The following is a 21,287-nucleotide window of genomic DNA, read 5'->3' on the forward strand; positions in this document are numbered from 1 at the left end:
CAGAAAAATGGAAAGGGCAGCAACTTTTTAAAGAGACTACATGACAATGTATGAAAACTGATGTTCACTGTCTTGACTTTCTAGATCCTCCACTTAAGTTATCCTCTAACACATAATTTGTGAGGTAAAGTAACAGAGAACTCAAATGAATAAAGAGAAACAGAGCTGGACCCTGGAAAACAACTGGTCCAAATGGCTGAATACTTAGAAAACTCTAACTTGTCCTTCTTTAAATTAATATAGAAAAGAAGTAAATATAGGAAGATTTTATTTTTGCTTGTAGTAAAAGATAAAAGTACATAAAATAGTTATTTGTATATAACATGCCAAAAATTTCCAAGACTTCAAGTCTTTAAAATAAATTATATTCTAAGTCAGTCTACGGGAACTCTGGTAGTGGATCAGTATTTATCCCTGTATACGACTGGCCTTTGGGAGCCCGTTCCACATAGAGGGATACTCTCTCAGCCTAGACTCATGGGGGAGGGCCTAGGCCTTACTCCAAATGATATGAAGTCTTTGAAGATCCTCCATGGAAGGACTCACCCTCCCTGGGGAGCAGAAAGGGGATGGGATGTGGGTTGGGAGGGGGACAGGAAGAATGGAGGGTGAGGGAACTGGGATTGACATGTGAAACAAGCTTGTTTCAAATTTAAATACAAAATATTATCATAAAAATTATCTATCTAATCTAAGAGTTTTAACTTCATACAAAATGCTACTTATATAATACATAACTTATTAAAATTGGCATATAAACCAGGCATTTTCTTAACTATAAGCCCTTTTACCTTCTAATAAGTATTTAATTTGTAATTAGTTTTATTCAAGAATATGTATTAGTAAAGATTTCATAATATTCAATCCTCAATATTTTCTTCCCATAAGATTTTAGTACAGGTTGACAATGCATCTGACTTTATTTATGCAATAACTTATCATTTATGAGACTAGTAACTACAGTATAGATAAAATGTAAGGTCTAATATAAATGGTACCATACAAAAAACCAAATAAACCAAAAAATTCCCAAACCAAAGACATTAAACTGAGAGTTAACAAATCTAGGTTTTTTCACTTGAGTAAGTACCAAAGTCCTTAGGTTTCAGTGTCACTGAAAATGCAGAAAATGGAATCCAGAGATTCTTTAAAGTCTCAGATTTAACTCTCATGAGCAACTAGTTAAAATCTCTAAATTGTCCTCTGTTGGTAGAGAATATTAAAAGGCAACCTTTTGTAATCAGAGCAAGCACACTTTCCATATGAATACTCTTACTGTTGCCTATGGATCTAACCTGTTGAACTCTGAATGATAATTATATTCTATAGCTATTCAAGCAGTGCCCTTAATATCCTGCTGAATGTTGAATATATTCTGTCTCTCTCAGAAATGTGTTCTATCAGTTCCCATGCATCTTTATATTTTATGATGAATTCTGAGGTAGACCCAAAATAAGTATCAGTTTTATATTGTATTATTAAAAGAACAAGCAAATGTTGCATTAATATTCTGCTATACTCACTATCTTTAATTCCAGACAGATGTTTTAGCATTGGATTTTGTGCTAGAATACTGACAGTCTCTACACATATTTCTGTAAACAACACAGAAATGAAAAACAGCTTATTTTTTACAATCAATTCTCCTGACCACAATTGAACATTTGCATAATAAAACACATCATCTTAACTATATACAGACATTTAATTACTGGTAATTCTTACCTGGGGTCTGCATTCTTTGAAGTTTCTGGGTGTTGCTAACATGATCTTTCCAGCATGCCAGTCAGAAACTCCAAACACTTTGTGTACAGTACTGGCCTGTGCTTGCTCTCCTGTTCTGGCTCCTTTTTGCTCTCACTCTGTGCCTCAGACAGTTTGGAATGCAGAAAAGCCAGAGCCAATGCCAGTCAAACTCAATCCACCCCCTTCCTTTCTTTTGCTAGAGAGCACTGAACAATAGCCACTCTTCCTTGCTCACTCACCAGTGTCTCTTTCATTAGCATTGAGTACAGAAAAAAATATGGCAGGAGAAGGAATGTGATTTACCCAGCTAGGTAATTCTTTTTTTTTTTTTTTTTTTTTTTTTTTCCTTTTTTTCTATTCCAAGGGTGGGAGGACAGACTGTGTTTCTTTTTGTGTATTCTAAGAAGCAATTTTTAAAAGTCTACTTTTAAAATCTGCCCCAGTTTAAGGCTAAAAAAATAATAAAGCTAATTTCAGACCCTATTTTGAAATGTTGCTATGTTAAATGAACACAAACTTTTTAAAGCACAAAAATAGTATCTTACAGAGACACATCAGTATCTTTTAAATTATTTTATTAATCAAACGGATTTAACTTAACATGATGGAAATATATTAAGAAAGTTTTTATTTCTATAAGGCCCTTTGTTCAGAACTCAAACTGGAATTTAATTTAAATTAAAAAATTTTAATTTAAATTTTAAAATTAAAAAAAATAATTTAAAAAGACTAGTAACTGAAGAATAATTTTATAAACTGAGAGATTCTACTGAACTAGTTTCCTACTAGGCCTGATGAGATATAGATAATAAATATCACTGTACTCAGTCATCATTTGAGTCTGTTCTAAAATAAGATACTTCCAAGGTATTTTTCTACACTCCAAAATGTGGAAGGAGGGTTAACAATGTGACCTTCATTTTTGGTGTGAGGACCGAACACATTTTATTGCTGCTCAGTTGCTGAGGCTAGAATGTCAAGTAACCACAGTAGACTCCACATGCCACTTCAGGGAGCAGAGGAGAAATGAAAGGAAGGCAGGATCAATCAATCTGTGAGCTGGTGTTTATCAATGATAGATGTATATTGCACTGTTTGTCATCTAGATGTATGTGTTAGATGTAATATATAAGCTTCACATTAGCTACTCATACATACACAGACCTGTATCTATGTACTACATGTGTTGGGGAATCTATTGGCACTCCTTTACCTTTCTCCCTAAGTTATAGTGATTTAAATAATATTTATTTAGGACAAAATGTAAAGTGGGTGAACAATGGATTTCTTTTATGATATTTAAATATATATATCGCACTATCTACTGTACAAAGTATCCTATACTTTGTGCATGTACATCTCTACCACCCTTCCTTGACAGTTTCTTTTTTAATTCCATCATAATTTAGTTTCCTTTTTTTAGTCTTATACTACATTTTGTCTACTTGTACTTTCAGATTCCTGTTTCTACTCCATATAAACTACCTATTCCTTTAATCCTGTTGCTATTCAAATAAGAAAGGGTAAGGAAAGTATAACCAAGTATTATGCAGATGGTCTGATATTAATACTTAACATTCCACATATTTCTACCCTGCCATGTATGAGACAAAATTAAACATCAACCCTTATAAATAAAAGTTACATCATTATAAATTGCTATTTATAGTTGATCTTAGAGTACACAAAGCACAGTGAAATTATTCATAGCAATGCTTCAAATAAATATATAGTGATTTCCACAACTCTATTTAAAAGAATTAAGAATACTGAGTGTAAGTCACAGGAAGAGATTTCAGCTCAAAATAATAAACAAAATGGAGTTTATTGATGAGTTACAGAGTGGTGGTTTTCTGAAAGTCCTACCTGCTGTGGGAGTGAGCATTAAACTCTTCCCAAGCAGGTTGGCTGTCCAATGAGCAAAATGCTGCAACTAGTTCTCAAACTTTGTTACCAATACTAAGCAACATTAGTGTTATTTATAACAGTACAATAAATCTCTCCCAAAATTTCATGCATAAATCTTAACTGTGAGGTTTTTTTTCTTCTGAAATATGTTTTTAAAACATTAGACTCTGCTATTACTTATTACTCTTACAAAAGTTTTGAATGGTGCCAAGTCCAGGTCAATAATGGCATTGTTAGGCATTATAAGACTACTTTATTGTGGTCTGGAAAAAACAACAAAACACTGACTTTCTGCAGTTCTAATACTTGACAAGATCTTGAAGAAATCCGAAATCACCTGAAGAGGAAATTTCCTTTCATAAATATAAATAAAAATATGCTATTCTACATTCAAAACAGCTGGACAAAGCAGCCTTACAGACTACAGCCAGGATTTCTGCATCTTCTTCAAATCCCCTTGACAGCGCCCCTTACCAGCAGGAAGTAGTTTGGAAAGAACGACGCCCAAATTCCCAAATATTGTCTATAAATGTTTGTTTTCATTTAAATGGACTTGGTTATATAAAATAAAAAAATATGCTATTCCAGTATTCTATACTCTTCAATGCTTCAAGAACTGCCACAGTATAGCACTACCTTTAATAGCATGCTGTGTGCCCCTAGTCTTGGTGCTACTGTTGCTCCACTAAGTCCTGTCTGCTTTTTTATTTATCCTTCAAAATCCAGATTGACAATTAGTTCTTAGTAAGGCTTATCTTATCTTTCAAAGTTAGAGGTGATCATCCTCCTGTGTTGTGTCTCTTTTCCTGATCTGGCTCTATTTCCATGACAGTGCATACTATGTTCTGATGTCTACGGTCTCTTTTCCCCACCACAATGTAAAGTATATTCCGGGAACTGAAAGATGGTAAGGGCTTTTATCTTGCTTCCCACCCATTCCAGACACTATGAAAATATACATGACATCAGTAGGAGCTTAATAATTGAGAGAGGGACAGGTAGAAGGATGAATATATTTCATCATAACTTTTAGAAGTATCTAGACTTAGTACACTTAGAACAACTTTAAAACAGGGGTTATAGCACCCATTTCTTATGTCACAGTCTAATTGAAATACTCAATTGAAGGCAGCAGAATTAAATATAAAGGAATTTTATAAATTTTATAAATACAAATATAGAGTGACCCATCTAGGACCTACCCACTATGGGCAAAAATCCTGGCCAGCAGTTGTTCCTAAAAGTATATGTGCCTTTTTTCACTCATGAGAAGCTTAAAGTCATCTCCTATGCTTACTGCCTTGGTTAGGGAAGTGTAGCTTCTGAAATGGAGACTTAACAGTTCAACTAACATTTAATCCTCTGTTCAGCACTAGGGAGTTCTCAAAATTGCTGGGAAGAATGAGTAAATGCTTCACTATGCAGTCATTAATATGCTACAAGGTAGCTAACATTCACGGCTATGCAGAAAAACCCTCTCTGGTTAAGAACAGACTTGGTAAGGTTGGTAGAGTTTTGATCACAATTCAGACAAGATGGGGTTTGTTCAGGGTAGTATGGCTGTAAACTTGATCACAATTCAGAACACTCCATTAGGCATCAACCATGTTCACTTTGGATAGGAGAGGCCATTTGAGTCATTTTATTTATATTATGATTATTAGCTTTCACATATTATCCTGACTAGGTAATTGGGTAGGGAATTCTTAACTAATCTATTTTACACAGTCTAGCCCAAGGATGATACTAAGTAAATGTTTGTATTACATTGTATGAAAATCTAAGTAAAAAATGTCAAGTAATGGCTGTCACTATAGCACAGTGACAGAGTGTATCCTAGGGATATGCTAGACATGGGTCCCCAACTTCCAGTGCAATCAAAACAAACAAACAAATAAAACCAAAACAGTAACAATAAAATATCATTAATAAACAATATTAAGTAATTAAGTACTAAATGAATGAGTGGCTGAACTATATGACTATAAAAGTATCTTCCAGTTTTGGATCCTCTAACTTTATAACTCAAACAAAAGAAACATTATATATCAATTCTAATGTTCTCTTATTATGGACTCACATTCAACCCTCTTATTGAACATCTTGAAACTTAACAATTATAATTTATTTGCACTGGATCTCAAATGTTCCTCACTGTAATGCAAGTAAGCTCCATGGGGGCATGGAGTTCACAAGTGTGTTCACTGCTGTAGCCACAGTCAGGTCTACATAGTGATCAAATGACTTGGCTCAGGCAAAAGTTGACTCCTAAAGGCTCTATCTATGCAGGACTCCAAGGTTAGTGGCAATAAACTTTGTCTTTGTTAATAAAAAGCCAAAAGGGTTTTTCCTAGTTACGAATAAATGAAATAATTCACTTGTGAATTTTTGAAGACTGTAGATAATGTACTTCCCTTTGTGATGAACAAAAGTACAATTATGGAACTTTTTGTTCTAGGTATAGTATTCAATGTGCTAGCCACTAAAACTGAGCCACAAATGTATTGTTTTATTTAAAAAAACCAAAAGAGCACAACTTAGCTAGCTGCACATAATTAAAAACTTCAAATTTATTCATTTTCAAACAAATCAACAAGCAAGCAATTCTTTAACACCTAAACTCTACTCTTCCAAGCAGAAACATATCTCAGTAGAAACTAGGCTAAGGTGTACAGCAAACTGCAGACACTGGCTCTCACACTTATGCATGTTCCCAAGTTTGAACAGCAGATGGGTAATAAACACAGCTTCATCTAACCAGAAACACAGCTTCTTTTTAATGTTGCCCTATGGGGAAAGGCATTTTGATAATGTGGTCTTCCTACTGAATTCTTTTAAGACTTCGCATTACAAAAAGAAATCATTGTTTATAATTCTTATTACAAACACCAAAATCGCCCACTTATTCAGAAATGCCACTAAATTTTAATTATTAATTCCATCTGTATATAATGGAACCATAATCTCCCTCCCTCTCTCTCTTCCTCTTCCCTCCCCCCCCCACACACACTCCTTCCACTCTGATGAAAAGGCCTTAGAAGACCAGAATTTCCACTAAGTCAAACAGAAAGCAGTGCATTCACATGTTTTTAGGAAGGGCACTTGACAAGTTATAATAGTCAGAAGTTTCTTTTAAACTTCTGGTTAAAACTTTGAAGCCAGGCAGTGGTGGCGAACACCTTTCATCCCAATACTCAAGAGGTGGGTGGCCATACTGATTCTATAAAGTAGGTTTCAGGACAACCAGCACACTTATATAGGGAAGAATTTGGGAATTACCTTCTCTTGCAGCCAAGATGATTGCATAAAATGCATTTCCTTACCTTGACTGGCAATTTCATGAAGGAAATAGTAAAGGGAGAAAGCCCTGTCTGCTCTTTAACTCTGGCTTTCATGCGAATAAAACAGTATTGCAAAGAAAATTAGGCAAAATAAAAAGTGGGATAGATACAAGGAAATCATTTCATTTTATATCATCATTTCAGCAAGAATATCCTGTAAGAATAAAAGTTTCATGGAAGAATTAAATAATAAATAACAAAATTCATCTGAGAGCATTTTGGGGATAATGATAGATAATAATAAATATTATTTCTGAATGTAATCACCCAGCCAAGACCATTATTATAATATTGACTCTCTTCATTCATTGTAAAAAAGGATCCTGGAGCTGGAAAGATGACTCAGTTAGTAAGTACTTGCCTTGCAAGCATGAGGAACCTGAATCTGATTCCTAGAACTCAGTGTTAGTAGTGTGCCACAGTGGCTCTATTTGACTGGCATCTGAGGTTTTGTTTGACTCTTCAGACCTTCCTGTACTTTCTAATTTTCTATATTAATTTTATATAAGAGTTTGTGGATTATACTAAATTTGTCAGCAGAAATTATTTCTTTAGTATGTGTTATTATATCATGTAATATATATTAGAACCATTTACTGATTTTTTTTGAGAAGGCATTCTATATCAAGCTTTAAAAAAAAAGAAAAAGATATTCCAGTAATCAAAGAGATCTACATTACCCAGAATCTGAGAGATTCTTTTGAATGATATGTGAATCAGGACATTTGTCTTAGGGATTAGAAGAAGGACTGCTTTGGATTTTCTTTTGTTTTAAAGACAGAATGCAGTAAAATGAGTGAGGATAGCTTTGGTCCCAAATTGGTATTGTTTGTTTGCTTTTTGTTTCTAAGACAGGGTTTCTCTGTGTATCCCTGGCTGTCTTTGATCTTACTCTACAGACCAGGATAGCCTCCAGCTCACAAAGATCTGCCTACCTCTGCTTCCCGAATGCTGGGATTAAGGGTGTGAGCCACCACCACCTGCCTGACTTGTTCTTTATTTTAAAACATAGTTATATTGATCAGGATAGTAGATTTAACCAGACCCCATCTTTTATAAGACTGGTACTAACCTGTGGGTTGTGATCCATTTGGGGTCACATATTAGATATTCTGCATATCAGATATTTACATTATGATTCATTACAGTAGCAAAATTACAGTCATGAAGTAGCAATGAATTTTATGGTGGAAGTCACAATACATGCATTATAAGGGTTGAGAACCTTTATTTTATAAGAAACACATTATATTGGCCTCATGCATCTTTGTTTTGAAGATATTTTGTTATTTTATATCTGGAAAAAAAAAAGGGGTGGTGCTATCCTTTAGTGACAGCTTTTTTAAAAAATCATGACCCCAGCTTCATGTTTTTTTTTTTCCTGTTTTAATTGAGAATATTTTTTCCATATACAATATCCTGACTATGATTTCCCCTCCCTGATCCTGAACCCACTCCCAGATCATTTCCACTTTCACACCTACCAAATCCACAACCTTTTTTTCTCTTTTTAGAATACAAACAGGCATCTAAAATTAACAACAATAATAATCAAATAAACAAACAAATAAATAAAGCCAGAATAGGACAAAATAAGCCAACAGAAAAAAAGGAAAAATCACAATAAATGCATATATATGATAATGTATAAGCAAAAAAAAAAAAAAACTGTAAATGTAAACGCACACACACTTATATCCTAGATACCTCCAAAAATACTACTGAATTTGTTTTTTGTTGGCCATCCATTCTGGGCATGGACCCTTAAGTTTGGTTTTTATAGCCAGTGACACTCTATTGGAGAAAACTATTTTTTAAATTTTCCTTTGGGAGTAGTTATCAACTGGAGATAGTTTCTAGAGTAAAGATGGAAGCTTGTATCTACTTCCCCTCTCAGCACTGGAAACCTGTCTGGCTTAGACCTGTGCAGGCCCTGTGCCTACTGCTATAGTTTCTGTACGTTCATACATGCATCAGTCCTGATGAATCTAGAAGGCCTAGTTTCCTTGGTGTTTTCCATCTCCACTGGCTCTTACAATCTTTCTGCTTCTTTTTCTGTTTCATGAGCCCTGAGAAGAGGGATTCGATGGAGAAATCCCATTTAGGGGTGAATGTTCCAAGGTCTCTGACTCTCTGAATATCGTCCACTTGTGGGTCCCTCTATTATCTACTGCCTTTTTTTTTTTACTTTTTAGAGAAAACAATGTTTCTGTGTTAACTTTTATTTTACCCTGCTGTATTACAAAACCTAGTTACTTACTCTTCTCCTTTGACTCTTCTCCAACCTTCAACCCCACCCCCACTTGAAGGTAACCATTGTTCTACCCATAATTTTTTATGCCATTAGCTGTTTAAGATTCTAATTATGAGTAAGACTGTGCAGAGGCTGTTTATCCTTTTGTATCTGAAGTATTTACCTAATGCCATATAGGCACATCCATATTGGTTCAACTGACACGGTTTCATATTTTTATGGCTGAAGACTATTCAGGTTTTATTTCTGTCTAATTTTGTAATACACATAATCTCACATACAGAATCTAAAAAGTTGATCTCAATTAAGTTGAAAGGAGATTGATGTTTATACAGACTAGAGATGAGGTGGGGTAGATAAGGGAGTGGTTAGCCAATGGGTACTAAGTCACAGTTAGAGATGAGCAAGACTTTCAGGTGTGCTTTTGCACAGTGTGGTGACTAGAGATAACAATAGTTCATTGTAGCTTTCAAAGAACTAGAAAGGATTGTAAAAGTTTCACCATTAAAAAAAGACAGATGTTTAAAGACAAAAAGTATGTTTAGCCTGCTTGAAACACTATGCAAGGGATACATGTATCAAAATTCAATCACCATTAATATGCTCTGTGTTTACATTTTATTTATCAATTAAAATTATACAAGAACTCAGTGTTTTATGCAGCATCCAGTTCTTGTTACATGCATATAATAGGTTATCTTTCTGAGAACAGAGAAAATTATTTTTAAATTTCCAGTTGATTTTCTAGTCACCATGCCTACTTTTTTTGTTCTACTTTTGCTTGCTTGCTACTATCTGCTAGTTTTAATATGTCTTTCAATTTATGTTTGCTAGTCTTAGGGAAAGTTTGTATCAATCAGTCTCTCCTCCTATGCTAGTTAAATAGCAGGAGAATGTTCTAAATATTTGCTTGAGGGGTAATGACAGCAAGGAAAGCAGGAGGGAGAATTCTCATCCTCCAATGTGCAAACATATGTTTATTTACCCTGTATTTGGTAAAGTACCTTGCTTTTAATTTCTCCTGGTATCTCAAATCCTGATACTTGGGAGGGGGATGGATTTGTTTTCTTCCCTGAAAATATAACTAGAGGTATAAGTAGGGAGTGCAGTAAAATGGGAAAGAGAACATGACCCAGGAATTAATGGCTCTTTTAAAGTGCCTTTTACCACAACCTAATTGCTATTGGCTTTGGGGAGGGGGAGAGGAAGGGAGAGAGAGGGAAAAACAGGAGAGAGAGAGAGAGAGTGTGTGTGTGCTTTTGTCTTTATTGTTTTCCATGTGCTTGAAGGACCAGGTCTTTAAGGTAGAATCCTTTACTGTAGCTTTACTGGATTTTGTGGAAAGAGTTCAATTAGAAGCTTATTTTAATATGCTATTTCTATCCCTAGAATTCCAGGATGAATTTTAAAGCTACCTCTAATTGTTTATCCATTCATTCTCCCATTCTATATGACCTTCCAATCACAAGTGTTTTATTAATATTAACATGGGCTAATATGTATTAATATTACCAATTAGCATACATTAAAATTATATTAACAATGCTTTGGGACTGATTAAGAGAAGCCTACCCTGGGTCACAGTCTTGAGGACTCTATTATCTTGTTCTTAGGCACCGATCCCTGTATTTTGAATGTGCATACTGAGAACAACCCTGATGTCAGTCTGTTTATATACAAGGGACTTGAATGTTAACAGTCTTTTATTTGAGACATTTTACTGCCATCTGCTGGAAAAACTATGAAATAACTGCCAACTGTATGACAATTTAATGAAAGGTGCCCCTGGTCACCTTCACAGAAATGAACTATCTAATGTGCCAGGATAGAGATAATAAGAGAGCAGATTAGAAAGGCAGCTTCTTGTCAACTGGCAGGACAGTTGGTAAAAGTAACTGCTATGATGCTGGCTAGGAGAATGTCAATGTTCTACCACAACTGACAAGCTTTCGGGAATAAATGCACATAACACACATTTCATATTGCTTGTGCATAACTTGATCGATGTATGATAAATACCAGGAAGTACTATATGGCAGTATCAAGAAAAGGACAGCTTATAAAAATTTCTGTCTACCTTTCTTTTGAAATTTTGAGTTTATGTGTTATAGCTACACTAAAAATGAGTATTTACTAAATTCCAGCTCTTGAAATGTTCATGTAATAATCACTTCCTTGTAGACATACGGTCTTTTGAAGGAGCAATTTCCTTTCTGAAAACTCTGAACAGTTGTAACATAATCTTTTCAATAAGTTTTTTAAGAATATGTATGTTTTGCCTGAATGTATATGTCTGTATACCATGTGAATGTCAGTGCACAGTCAGGCTTGAAGCAGGTATCAGATCCCCAGTAAGTGAAGTTACAGTAGTTATGAGCTGCCTTGCAGGTGCTGGGAATCAAATCTTGGTCCTCTGGAAGAGCAACCAGTTCTCTTAACTACTGAGATAGTGGCTTTTATGAGGCTCTAGATGGCCTGAAACTTACTATATATACCAGCCTGGCCTGGAATTCACAGACATCCATCTGCCTCTGTATCCAGAGTGCTGAAAGTTCTCAAACACTCAATATAACTCTACTTCCCATGCTCTTCATTTATTTAAATTCTCTTTATAATTTTCTGTGTATAAGTTTTGCATATCACATTAGATTTATTTTTCTTGATACTTATTGTCTTGCAATATTGTACTAAGCATATTAATTTTTTTCAATTTCTATTTTCAGGCATACAGAAATACTTAAATTTTTATTTCTATGTGTATTTGTTCTATCTTATTAAATAAAACAAACAAAAACAACAAACACACACACAAACCCTAAAAGCCTACTCTACTTTTTTTTATTCTTTAGACTGGCACCAAATGTGACAAACACAAATGTTCAATGGAACATTCAACAAAAGGTTATTTGCCTGAAGAAAATTCACCAGGAAATAAAAATAAAACAAGCTAATTCAAGATCAACTAAGAAAGAGAAGAATTTCTCCAGAGATAAGCTTTGCCCTCTCATATTAATGAAAGTAAATTTCAGAGCTAAGGTTAGGAAAACAATTCTGAAAATTATCACTAAGTCTCATTAGTAAGGACAACCACCAGACCTGTCCAGAATAAAAGTCAGAGAATGGCTTGAGACCAGGCACCTTTGCTACCTGATATTCTGTCTTTAGGAAAGGTATCTGGAACACAGTAAATATTTTAACTATTTAATAGTCATTAATCATCTCTTCTAGAACTCTGTGTAATTCTTCAGACTGATTATACCTCCTCAAACCTAAATACTTCAATACAGCAGAAATAATAAAAAAAATGGAAATAAAAGATGGTGATTCTTGGCCTGTTTGTATATATGGAATATCAGCACATGTGAAATAAGACAAGTTATAAAATATTTACACTATAGTAAGTTTTCAATATTATGTGGGCCTACGGTGGCTTCAACACAGGCTAATGTGGTTCAAAGTAAACCAAATGACTGGAATACAGTTCCTCCAAATAATAAACATGGAGAGAATATTTGCTAGCCTAATTTGTTTTTAAGGTAGAAAGTTGTACAAGAAAATAAGAGAAATGAAGGATTTAAATTCTGAACTACATTTAAACAACAAAACAATTATTTTAGAAAACACAACCCAAATCATAGAATTATAGACATTGACTACCACCACAGAAACAATAAATGACCTTGTTTTATTTACTTACTATGTATCCATGAGTAAAACATTTATGCTTTATTAAATAAATAGTACAATGTAAAAGCCCTAACGAAGGTCCTATTTTTCAAATTCCTTCATTATTCTAAATTGTGTATTCCTTTAAATTATTGTGCTAGCTTAATTATTTAAGTATGCAAAGTAATAACACCTAATGATTTTTTGATATAAAATGCTTTCAAACAATTCTTTGGGGATATGACAACTTAAATGTGTCTGGAGTGTTTCTGATTTGCAGACAGTGGTATCATCACTAAGCTATTCCTGATCTGAAATGGAAGGAGTTAACATTTCTCCCTCTGTCATCTACTTGAACCACTGAATATAATTTATGTAGGACATACAAAGTTAAATTAGCCTTCTCTGACATTCATAAAAACACCAGCAGCTATGAAAAGGGTGTGTCTAAACCACTCAATACCATGTTCTCTCACACAGTGACTGAAGTAAAACCACCAACGCTCTGAAAGCCCAGAGATCAGCAATAGTACAGAGTTATGCCATCCAATTTGCCTAGACCAAACAGCAATCTTACTGAGTAGCACAAAGACAAATTTTATCAGCATACAATAACTGCTGCTGCATGGTTATAACTCTGATGAACTTTAAATGTGGGTTAACAGGCTACTGACTTGAACATACAAGTTTAACAAAAAACATACAGTACTTTGTTTTACTGTAGCAGTGACACATCCACAAACCATCCAATATAACACAGGGGTTTTTCTTTCATTAGCTTACCTAGTTTAGCGGTGCCCTCTGGTGGGTACTCAGGAAACTGACCCTCTGAAGGGACACTGACAGTTCTCCTCAGACATCGTCCTTTGGTGGAATCTGTCTGTTGCTCCTGTCCTTCCACAGGTATCTAGCCAAGAGAAAGAAAGACAACAAAATAATGAACTTGTCTAAGTACCTTCTGACTCAATAATGTTTTTAATTAATGAAGACAGTAGTGTGGAATGAGACTTGAAAGTAGGAGGAGTGTAGAAAAGAAATGTAAGAGATGTTAAGATTACCAACCCTTTTACAGGAAGCTGCTCTTTAAAAAGAAAACTGAAGGATCAGGAAAGGCGAGTATGTAAATTAGCTTACCTGGATACTGTACAAATCCTATCTAGCTGTCAACCTGCTCTAGAAGCTTAGAGCACAAAATAAAACACCCACACAAATAAAAGCATTCTTTGTATCAGAAACTGGCTTATGACTTTTAATTTTATTCAATATTCAAAAAGGTAAATGATGAAATAACAGCTGACCATACAATTAAGTTTTGTTAAAGATTTTAAATAAAATCACCCAACTTTTATTCAGAAATGAAATCAAATGTATTTCCAATACAAACATCAGTATTTGCACAGGTACAAAGAACAGTAAGTTTATTTTATCTCAAAGGTGTGACTGTTTCTATAATAACAAAAACAAACAAAAAAACTAGTTTCAAAATCATACTGAATAGTTATTTGTATACGTGAATGAGAACTAGGAATGTTTTTTCAAACTCTATTCAGCAAGTTATTACTGTAGAATAATGGATGGCATCTTTAGGGGCTGGGGAATAGTAGTTTCCTCACATCAATGGGGGATGCAATCCATGGTCTGAAAACACGGCTACTAGAAAATCCTGTATATGTACTGATGTTGTAAGTTACATTCAGTAAGAGATTCATAATAATAACCAATAAAACAGAATAAAATGAAATTACTGAAATGTCTATTTTTCTTCATTACTATTCCATGTTTCAATAAACTTTATCATATCATCATCTCTTCATTAAATCAAAAGGATGCACTTCACTGCTTCTTTTTGGCATCAGAAAACTATCAGCATCTACTCCTATGCTTTGGTTACTGAAGTAAAATAAAGATACTTAAAGCACTATTAGAATAACACTATTTAAAGATACTGCGCAGAAGACAATAACTTAAAAATTAGAATTGTTCATTTCTGGTATTTTTTATAAAGTATTTCTGAATTAAGTCTGGTCATGGATAAGTACAACTGTAGAAAACTAATCTATAGACTATTGTAATGCTAAATTTGGGAGTAATGGGCACAAATGATATTTTCTAATTTTCATTACAAACTGCATTAGTTTGTTAAAGCATGCCAGTAATTAATCAGTTATAACTTTTCTTATGCTTCTTGAATAATTTTTAAGGAATCTTAGTTAATAATGAGTTACAGTTAATGGTAAGGAAAGATAAATGATCTATATTGTAACAAAGGGAGGCCAGTAGAACAGTTGGGGGTATTTTCAGCCACTGGTGCTGAGTCAGTCACATAAGAATATGGGACTTGATTTATTTCCTATACCACATACAAAACTAATTCCAGAACAGGCTGTAGATCTAAAAGAAAAGTAATACAATAAGACTTGCTGAATGTTATTGTGGTGGTCTTAGATAGGGTAAAATGTCTTTAACAGTAGACAACACTAATAGCTGTGGGGTTGGGAACAGACGGACAATCCTACATTATGAAGAGTCATTATAATCATCTTTTGACACTTGAGGAATAATTTGTATTCCAAGAACAAAAATCAACATGCATCACATCAAATGATCTAGCAAATCAGAAGCAGGTAGACTTGCATATTACTTCTGTAATGCTCAATAATCCAGCCCCTGGTAATTGAGGTCTCAGACCAATAGCTTTCTGTCTGTTATGAAGCACCTAAAGAATAGTTATCAAGGCACTTCCTTAGTACTAAAAGTTTACACATTCTTTACAGGACTAAGCATTATTCTCCCTTCATTACATTAAGTATGCTTACTCTTTGTACAGTAAGAAATCAAAGGGAGAATTAAGAAAAATAAAATTATAAAAACAGGTCATATAATCATAAAAATAAAATTCTTCCTAAACTAAGTAATAAAAGTTCCATGAATAGTAAACTAAGTCATCCATTTCTTTCAAAAGTAAACTATACTGCCTTTACTTAAATAAATAATTAAAGAGTAGCACTGAAAGGCTAAATGACTTTTACTTGCTCCAAAAGTAGAAACAGGAGGCTGGAGAGCTTGCTAATGGGAGCTAGAGAGATGACTCAGAGGTTAAGAGCACTGGCTGCTCTACCAGAGGTCCTGAGTTCAATTCTCAGCAGTCATATGATGGTTTACAACCATCTGGTGTCCTCTTCTGGACTGCAGGTATACATGCAGGCACAATACTATATACATAATAAAAAAATTTTTTCTAAAGTAGAAACAAAGGGAGCAAATTTAGAAAAGAAAAAAAATGGAATCATTGAGAAAATAAACATAACTATTTAGTAATGGTTTTCAACTGTCTAAACAAACATTTAAACTTTACAGAAACAATGAATTGCTTATAGTGTCCCAGGGTAAGATAATTTTCCCCCTGTGGAAATTTTAAAACACAATATCCATGAGAAAGGGGATACATACTTGTCTACTATATGCTATAATGATAAAAACAACAACAACAACAATAATAATAATAAATCAGTCTTGCTATTTGGTCCTAAAATTTATTGTCAATAATTTTCTCCAAGTCTTACCGAGATGTTGCATTTTTAATACTTAAAGTTAAACCACTATCAAACATTTTTTTCAAAGTATTTACTCTGAGAAGTTAGGTGGTTTTACTCTTGATTCAAAAAAAAGGGAGAACATCATGGCATTTTTAAATGTGTTATTTATGTATTTACATTGTGTGTGTGTGTGTGTGTTATTTGCATGCCCACACAAGCCAGGAGAGACTACTGACATATTCCCTGGAACTGGGGTTAAAGGCAACTGTAAACTAACTCATCTGAGTATGGCAACTGAACTCTGTAAAAGCAGCAAGTGTTCTTAACCACTAAACCATCTCTCCAGTTTCCCTAATATGAAATTTCTCAAAAATATTTTATTACAACACTCTAGATTGCTCCTTAGCTACAATATTTCAAATACACCAAATTATTGGTAATCTTGAATTCCTTTCAAATGAACCAAATCAGAATTCACAAATCTTAGGATTCTGCTACAGAGACAATTTCAGATATCAATTTTCTCTGTTCTGATTGTCCTAAATTTATTTTTCTACTTCATACTATAGTTTTAAAATTTCCTCTTAAGAAAGACATACATGGTCCCCCAAATAAGGGGAAAGGGACAAGATCTCCTGAGCAATCAAAGCAGCATGGGGAGAAAGAAAAGGAGAGGAGAGGAAGGGAGAGGAGGACACGAGGAAGCAGGAAGATTTGGGGGGGGGGGATATAAGAGAGCAGAAAAGAGGTATGATAGGGTTATTTGGTGTTGTGTTGACTAGTTTCTTGAGTTCTTTGTATATTTTGGAGATCAGCCCTTTGTCGCATATAGGATTGGTGAAAATCTTTTCCCAGTCTGTGGGCTGCCATTTGGTCTTGTCCACTGTGTCCTTTGCCTTACAGAAGCTTCTAAGTTTGAAGAGGTCCCATTTATTAACTGTTTCTCTCAGAGTCTGTGCCCCTGGAGTTATGTTCAGGAAGAGGTCTCCTATACCAATTTGTTCAAGGGTACCTCCTACTTTCTCTTCTAAGAGGTTCAATGTGGCTGGATTGGTGTTGAGGTCTTTGATCCATTTGGACTTGAGTTTTGTGCATGGTGACAGACATGGGTCTATCTGCAGTCTTCTACACACCCTCATCCAATTGTGCCAGCACCATTTATTGAAGATGCTGTCCTTGCCCCATTGTATAATTTTAGCTGTTTTGTTGAAAATCAGGTGTTCATAGGTGTGTAGGTTAATATCAGGATTTTCAATTTGATTCCATTGGTCTACCTGTCTATTTTAATGCCAATACCAGGCTGTTTTCAGAACTATAGCCCTGTAGTAGAGCTTAAAGTCAGGAATGGTGATGCCTCCTGAAGTTCTTTTATTGTATAGGGTTGTTTTGGCTATCCTGGGTCTTTTGCTTTTCCATATAAAGTTGATTATTATCCTTTCAAGGTCGGTGAAGAATTGTGGTGGGATTTTAATGGGGATTGCATTGAATCTGTAGATTGGTTTTGGCAAGATTGCTATTTTTCCTATGTTTATCCTACCTATCCAAGAGCATGGGAGATCTTTCCATTTTCTGGTTATCTTCTTTAATTTCTTTCTTTAGAGCCACAAAGTTCTTATTATATAGGTCTTTTACTTATTTGGTAAGCGTTACGCCAAGATACTTTATGTTTCTTGTGGCTATTGTAAAGGGTGATGTTTCTCTGATTTCTTTCTTTCTCTTTGTGGTCTGAAAAAAGTAGAGCTACGGATTATTTTTTTGAGTTTATCTTGTATCCTGCTAGTTTCCTGAAGGTGTTTTCAGCTGTAGGAGTTCCCTGGTAGAGTTTATTGGGTTGCTTATGTAAACTATATATCATCTGCAAATAGAAACAGTTTGACTTCTTCCTTTCCAATTTGGATCCCCTTGATCTCCTTTTGTTGTCTTATAGCATTAGCTAGAACTTCTAGTATGATATTGAAGAGATATGGAGAGAGAGGGTACAGAACTGAAGAAAGAATTCTCAATAGAGGAAATCAAAAAGGCTGAAAGACACTTAAGAAAATGCTCCACACCCTTAGCTATCAGGGAAATGCAAATCAAAACAACTTTGAGATACCATCTTACTCCTGCCAGAATGGCTAAAATTAGAAACACCAATGATGACTCATGTTGGAGAGGATGTGGAGAAAGTGGAACACTCCTCCACTGCTGGAGGGAGTGCAAACTCATACAGCCATTTTGGAGATCAATAAGGCGGTTCCTCAGGAAAATGGGAATTAGTTTACCACAGGACCCGGCAATCCCCCTCTTAGGCATATACCCAAAGGATTCACATCCATGCAACAAAGACAGCTGTTCAACTATGTTCATAGCAGCACTATTTGTAATAGCAAGAACCTGGAAGCAACCTAGATGCCCCTCAATTGAAGAATGGTTAATGAAGATGTGGCACATCTACACAACGGAATACTACTCTGCAGAAAAAAATAATGGTATTTTGAAATTCGCAAGCAAGTGGATGGCACTTGAAGAAACCATCCTGAATGAGGTAACCCAGTCACAAAAAGAGGAACACAGTATGTACTCACTCAAAAATGGATTTTAGACCTAGATCAAAGGATCACCAGCCTATAATCCATACCACCAGAGGAACTAGGATACAAGGTGTATTCTGAGAGATTCATATAAAGTCCCTCACAGAACTGGTAAGGGACAAGTCCCCCAGAGCTCAGGGGAAGTGGGGGGGGGGGCAGCGAATGGAAAGAAAAGTAGGAGAAAATGAGGGGAGGAAAGGAAAACATGTGCGACCAGGAAGATTGAGCCTGGTTAGGAATAGAAGACAGGAAAGAGAGAGAGACAGAGACACACACACACACACACACACAGAGAGAGAGAGAGAAAGAGAGAGAGAGAGAGAGAGAGAGAGAGAGAGAGAGAGAGAGAGAACATAAAAGAGGGAACCAATATTGGTTTGAAGATAAAATTGAACACAAAGAAAGGTCTAGAGAACTACAAGACTGCTGCCAACTAACAATTTGAGCTTCCGTGGAAAGGCTACCATAAATGCCCTCCCCAGAGAGTAAGATCAACAACTAACTTATCCATGGAGCCCTCAACTAATGCCTGTTGGAAACAGGATCAAACACCCATACATAAACACTGAGTGGAAGTAGAACTCAGATGCAGATGGAGAGGACAAGACCAGGCGACAGAAACACATAGAGACAGCTTGCCTGAACAAGGAGGAGCTAACTGGCCACCAGACTGATAGCTGGGAAGCCAGCATGGGACAGACTCAGGCCCCCATGAATATGGGTCTCAGCCAGAAGGACTGAGCAGTCTAAGGGACCTCAGAGCCAGGATGTATCCCTGGTGCACAAAAGTACTTTGCGAACACATCCCCCATGGAGGGATAACTGCCTTAATCTAGAGACAGGAGAGAAGCCCTAGTCCCTACTTCACATGACCTGTCAGACTTACATGACCCCAACTGGATGGCATTCCCCTACATATGGAATTGGGGTGGGGGGATGGGAGGGGAGGGTGGTTAGAGTGCATGTGAGAGGGCAGAGAGGGTAAAAGGGAGGGAGGGAGGGAGGGAGGGAGGGAGAGGGAACTGGGATCGACATGTAAAATAATAAATTAAATTAAGAAAAAAATGCTTTGACTCCAAAATTTAAGTTCAAGGACAAGTTACTGGGGAAAAGGATTTCTATTTTTGTTTCCACAGAAAATGAAAAGATGTGGATTCCTTCCAGACTAATGTGGTTTGATCAAGCCAGACCACCTGAAACAGAGTACCAGATGATCCTACATTCAAAACAGCTGGACAAAGCAGCCTCTTACAGACTACAGCCTGGATTTCTGCATCTTCTTAGAATCCCCCATGACAGCACCCCTTACCAGCAGGAAGTAGTTTGGAAAGAACGACACCCAAATTCCCAAATATTGTCTATAAATGTTTGTATTCATTTAAATGGACTTGGTTATATAAAATAAATAAATTAAAAAAGAAAAGAAAAGAGGTATGATAAGAGAGGGAGCCATTATAGGTATAAAGAGAAATCTGGCACTATGGAAATGTTCAGAGATCTACAAGGATGACCCCAGCTAACAATCTAATCAACAGTGAAGAGACTAGCTTAAATGTCCTTCCTCTATAATGTCATCCTAGAGCCTTCATCTAGTAATTGATGAAAGCAGAAGGAGACACCCACAGCTAAGCACTGAGTTGAACTCCTGGAATCCAGTTGCAGAGAGGGAAGAGTAATGAGCAAAGAAGTCAAGACCAGGCTGGAGAAACTCACAGAAACAGCTGACCTGAACAAGGGGACTCAGACTGATAGCTGGGAAACCAGCATAGGACCAACCCAGACCCCCCTGCACATGGGTGTTAGTAGGACTGGGCAGTCTATGGGGCCTCTGGTAGTGGACCAATATTTATTCCTTGTGTACAAATGGACTTTGGGAGCCCATTTCACATAGACGGATACTCTCTCAGCCTAGACACATTGGGGGAGGGGAGAGGGTTAGGCCCTCCCTGCATCAAATGATGCGCCACACTTTGAAGACTCCCCCCATTGAAGGTCTCACCCTCCCTGGGGAATAGAAAGGGATGTGATAGGGGGCTAATGGGGGGGGGGCAAGAGAGGAGGGGAGGGAGAGGGAACTGGGATTGACATGTAAAACAAAATGATTTCTAGTTTAAATAAAAAAAAAAAAAAAAAAAAAAAAAAAAAAAAAGAATTTCTGGATGGGTGTTGGTGGTGCAAACCACCTTTAATCCCAGCACCCAGGAGGCAGAGGTGGGCGGATTATCTGTGAGCCCAGACCAGCCTGCCTGGTCTACAGAGTGAG

At 35.9% G+C, this 21,287-nt stretch overlaps 1 protein-coding gene across 4 annotated transcripts in view; it reads right to left on the minus strand.

Annotated features, from left to right (window-relative positions):
• The window catches only part of Rasal2 (RAS protein activator like 2), a 270,356-nt gene that overhangs the window by 118,134 nt on the left and 130,935 nt on the right, over positions 1-21,287 (minus strand). For 3 of the 4 annotated variants that reach the window (XM_051186049.1, XM_051186048.1, XM_051186050.1), the window contains exon 3: positions 13,699-13,822. In XM_051186049.1, coding sequence (XP_051042006.1) covers positions 13,699-13,822 — 124 coding nt within the window. Of the gene's footprint in view, positions 1-1,725; positions 1,880-13,698; positions 13,823-21,287 lie in introns of those variants that run through there. The other variant, XM_051186053.1, reaches the window with a different exon arrangement.

The sequence above is a fragment of the Phodopus roborovskii genome, unplaced genomic scaffold (genome assembly GCF_943737965.1).
Source record: "Phodopus roborovskii unplaced genomic scaffold, PHOROB, whole genome shotgun sequence".
Taxonomy (NCBI): Eukaryota; Metazoa; Chordata; class Mammalia; order Rodentia; family Cricetidae; genus Phodopus; species Phodopus roborovskii.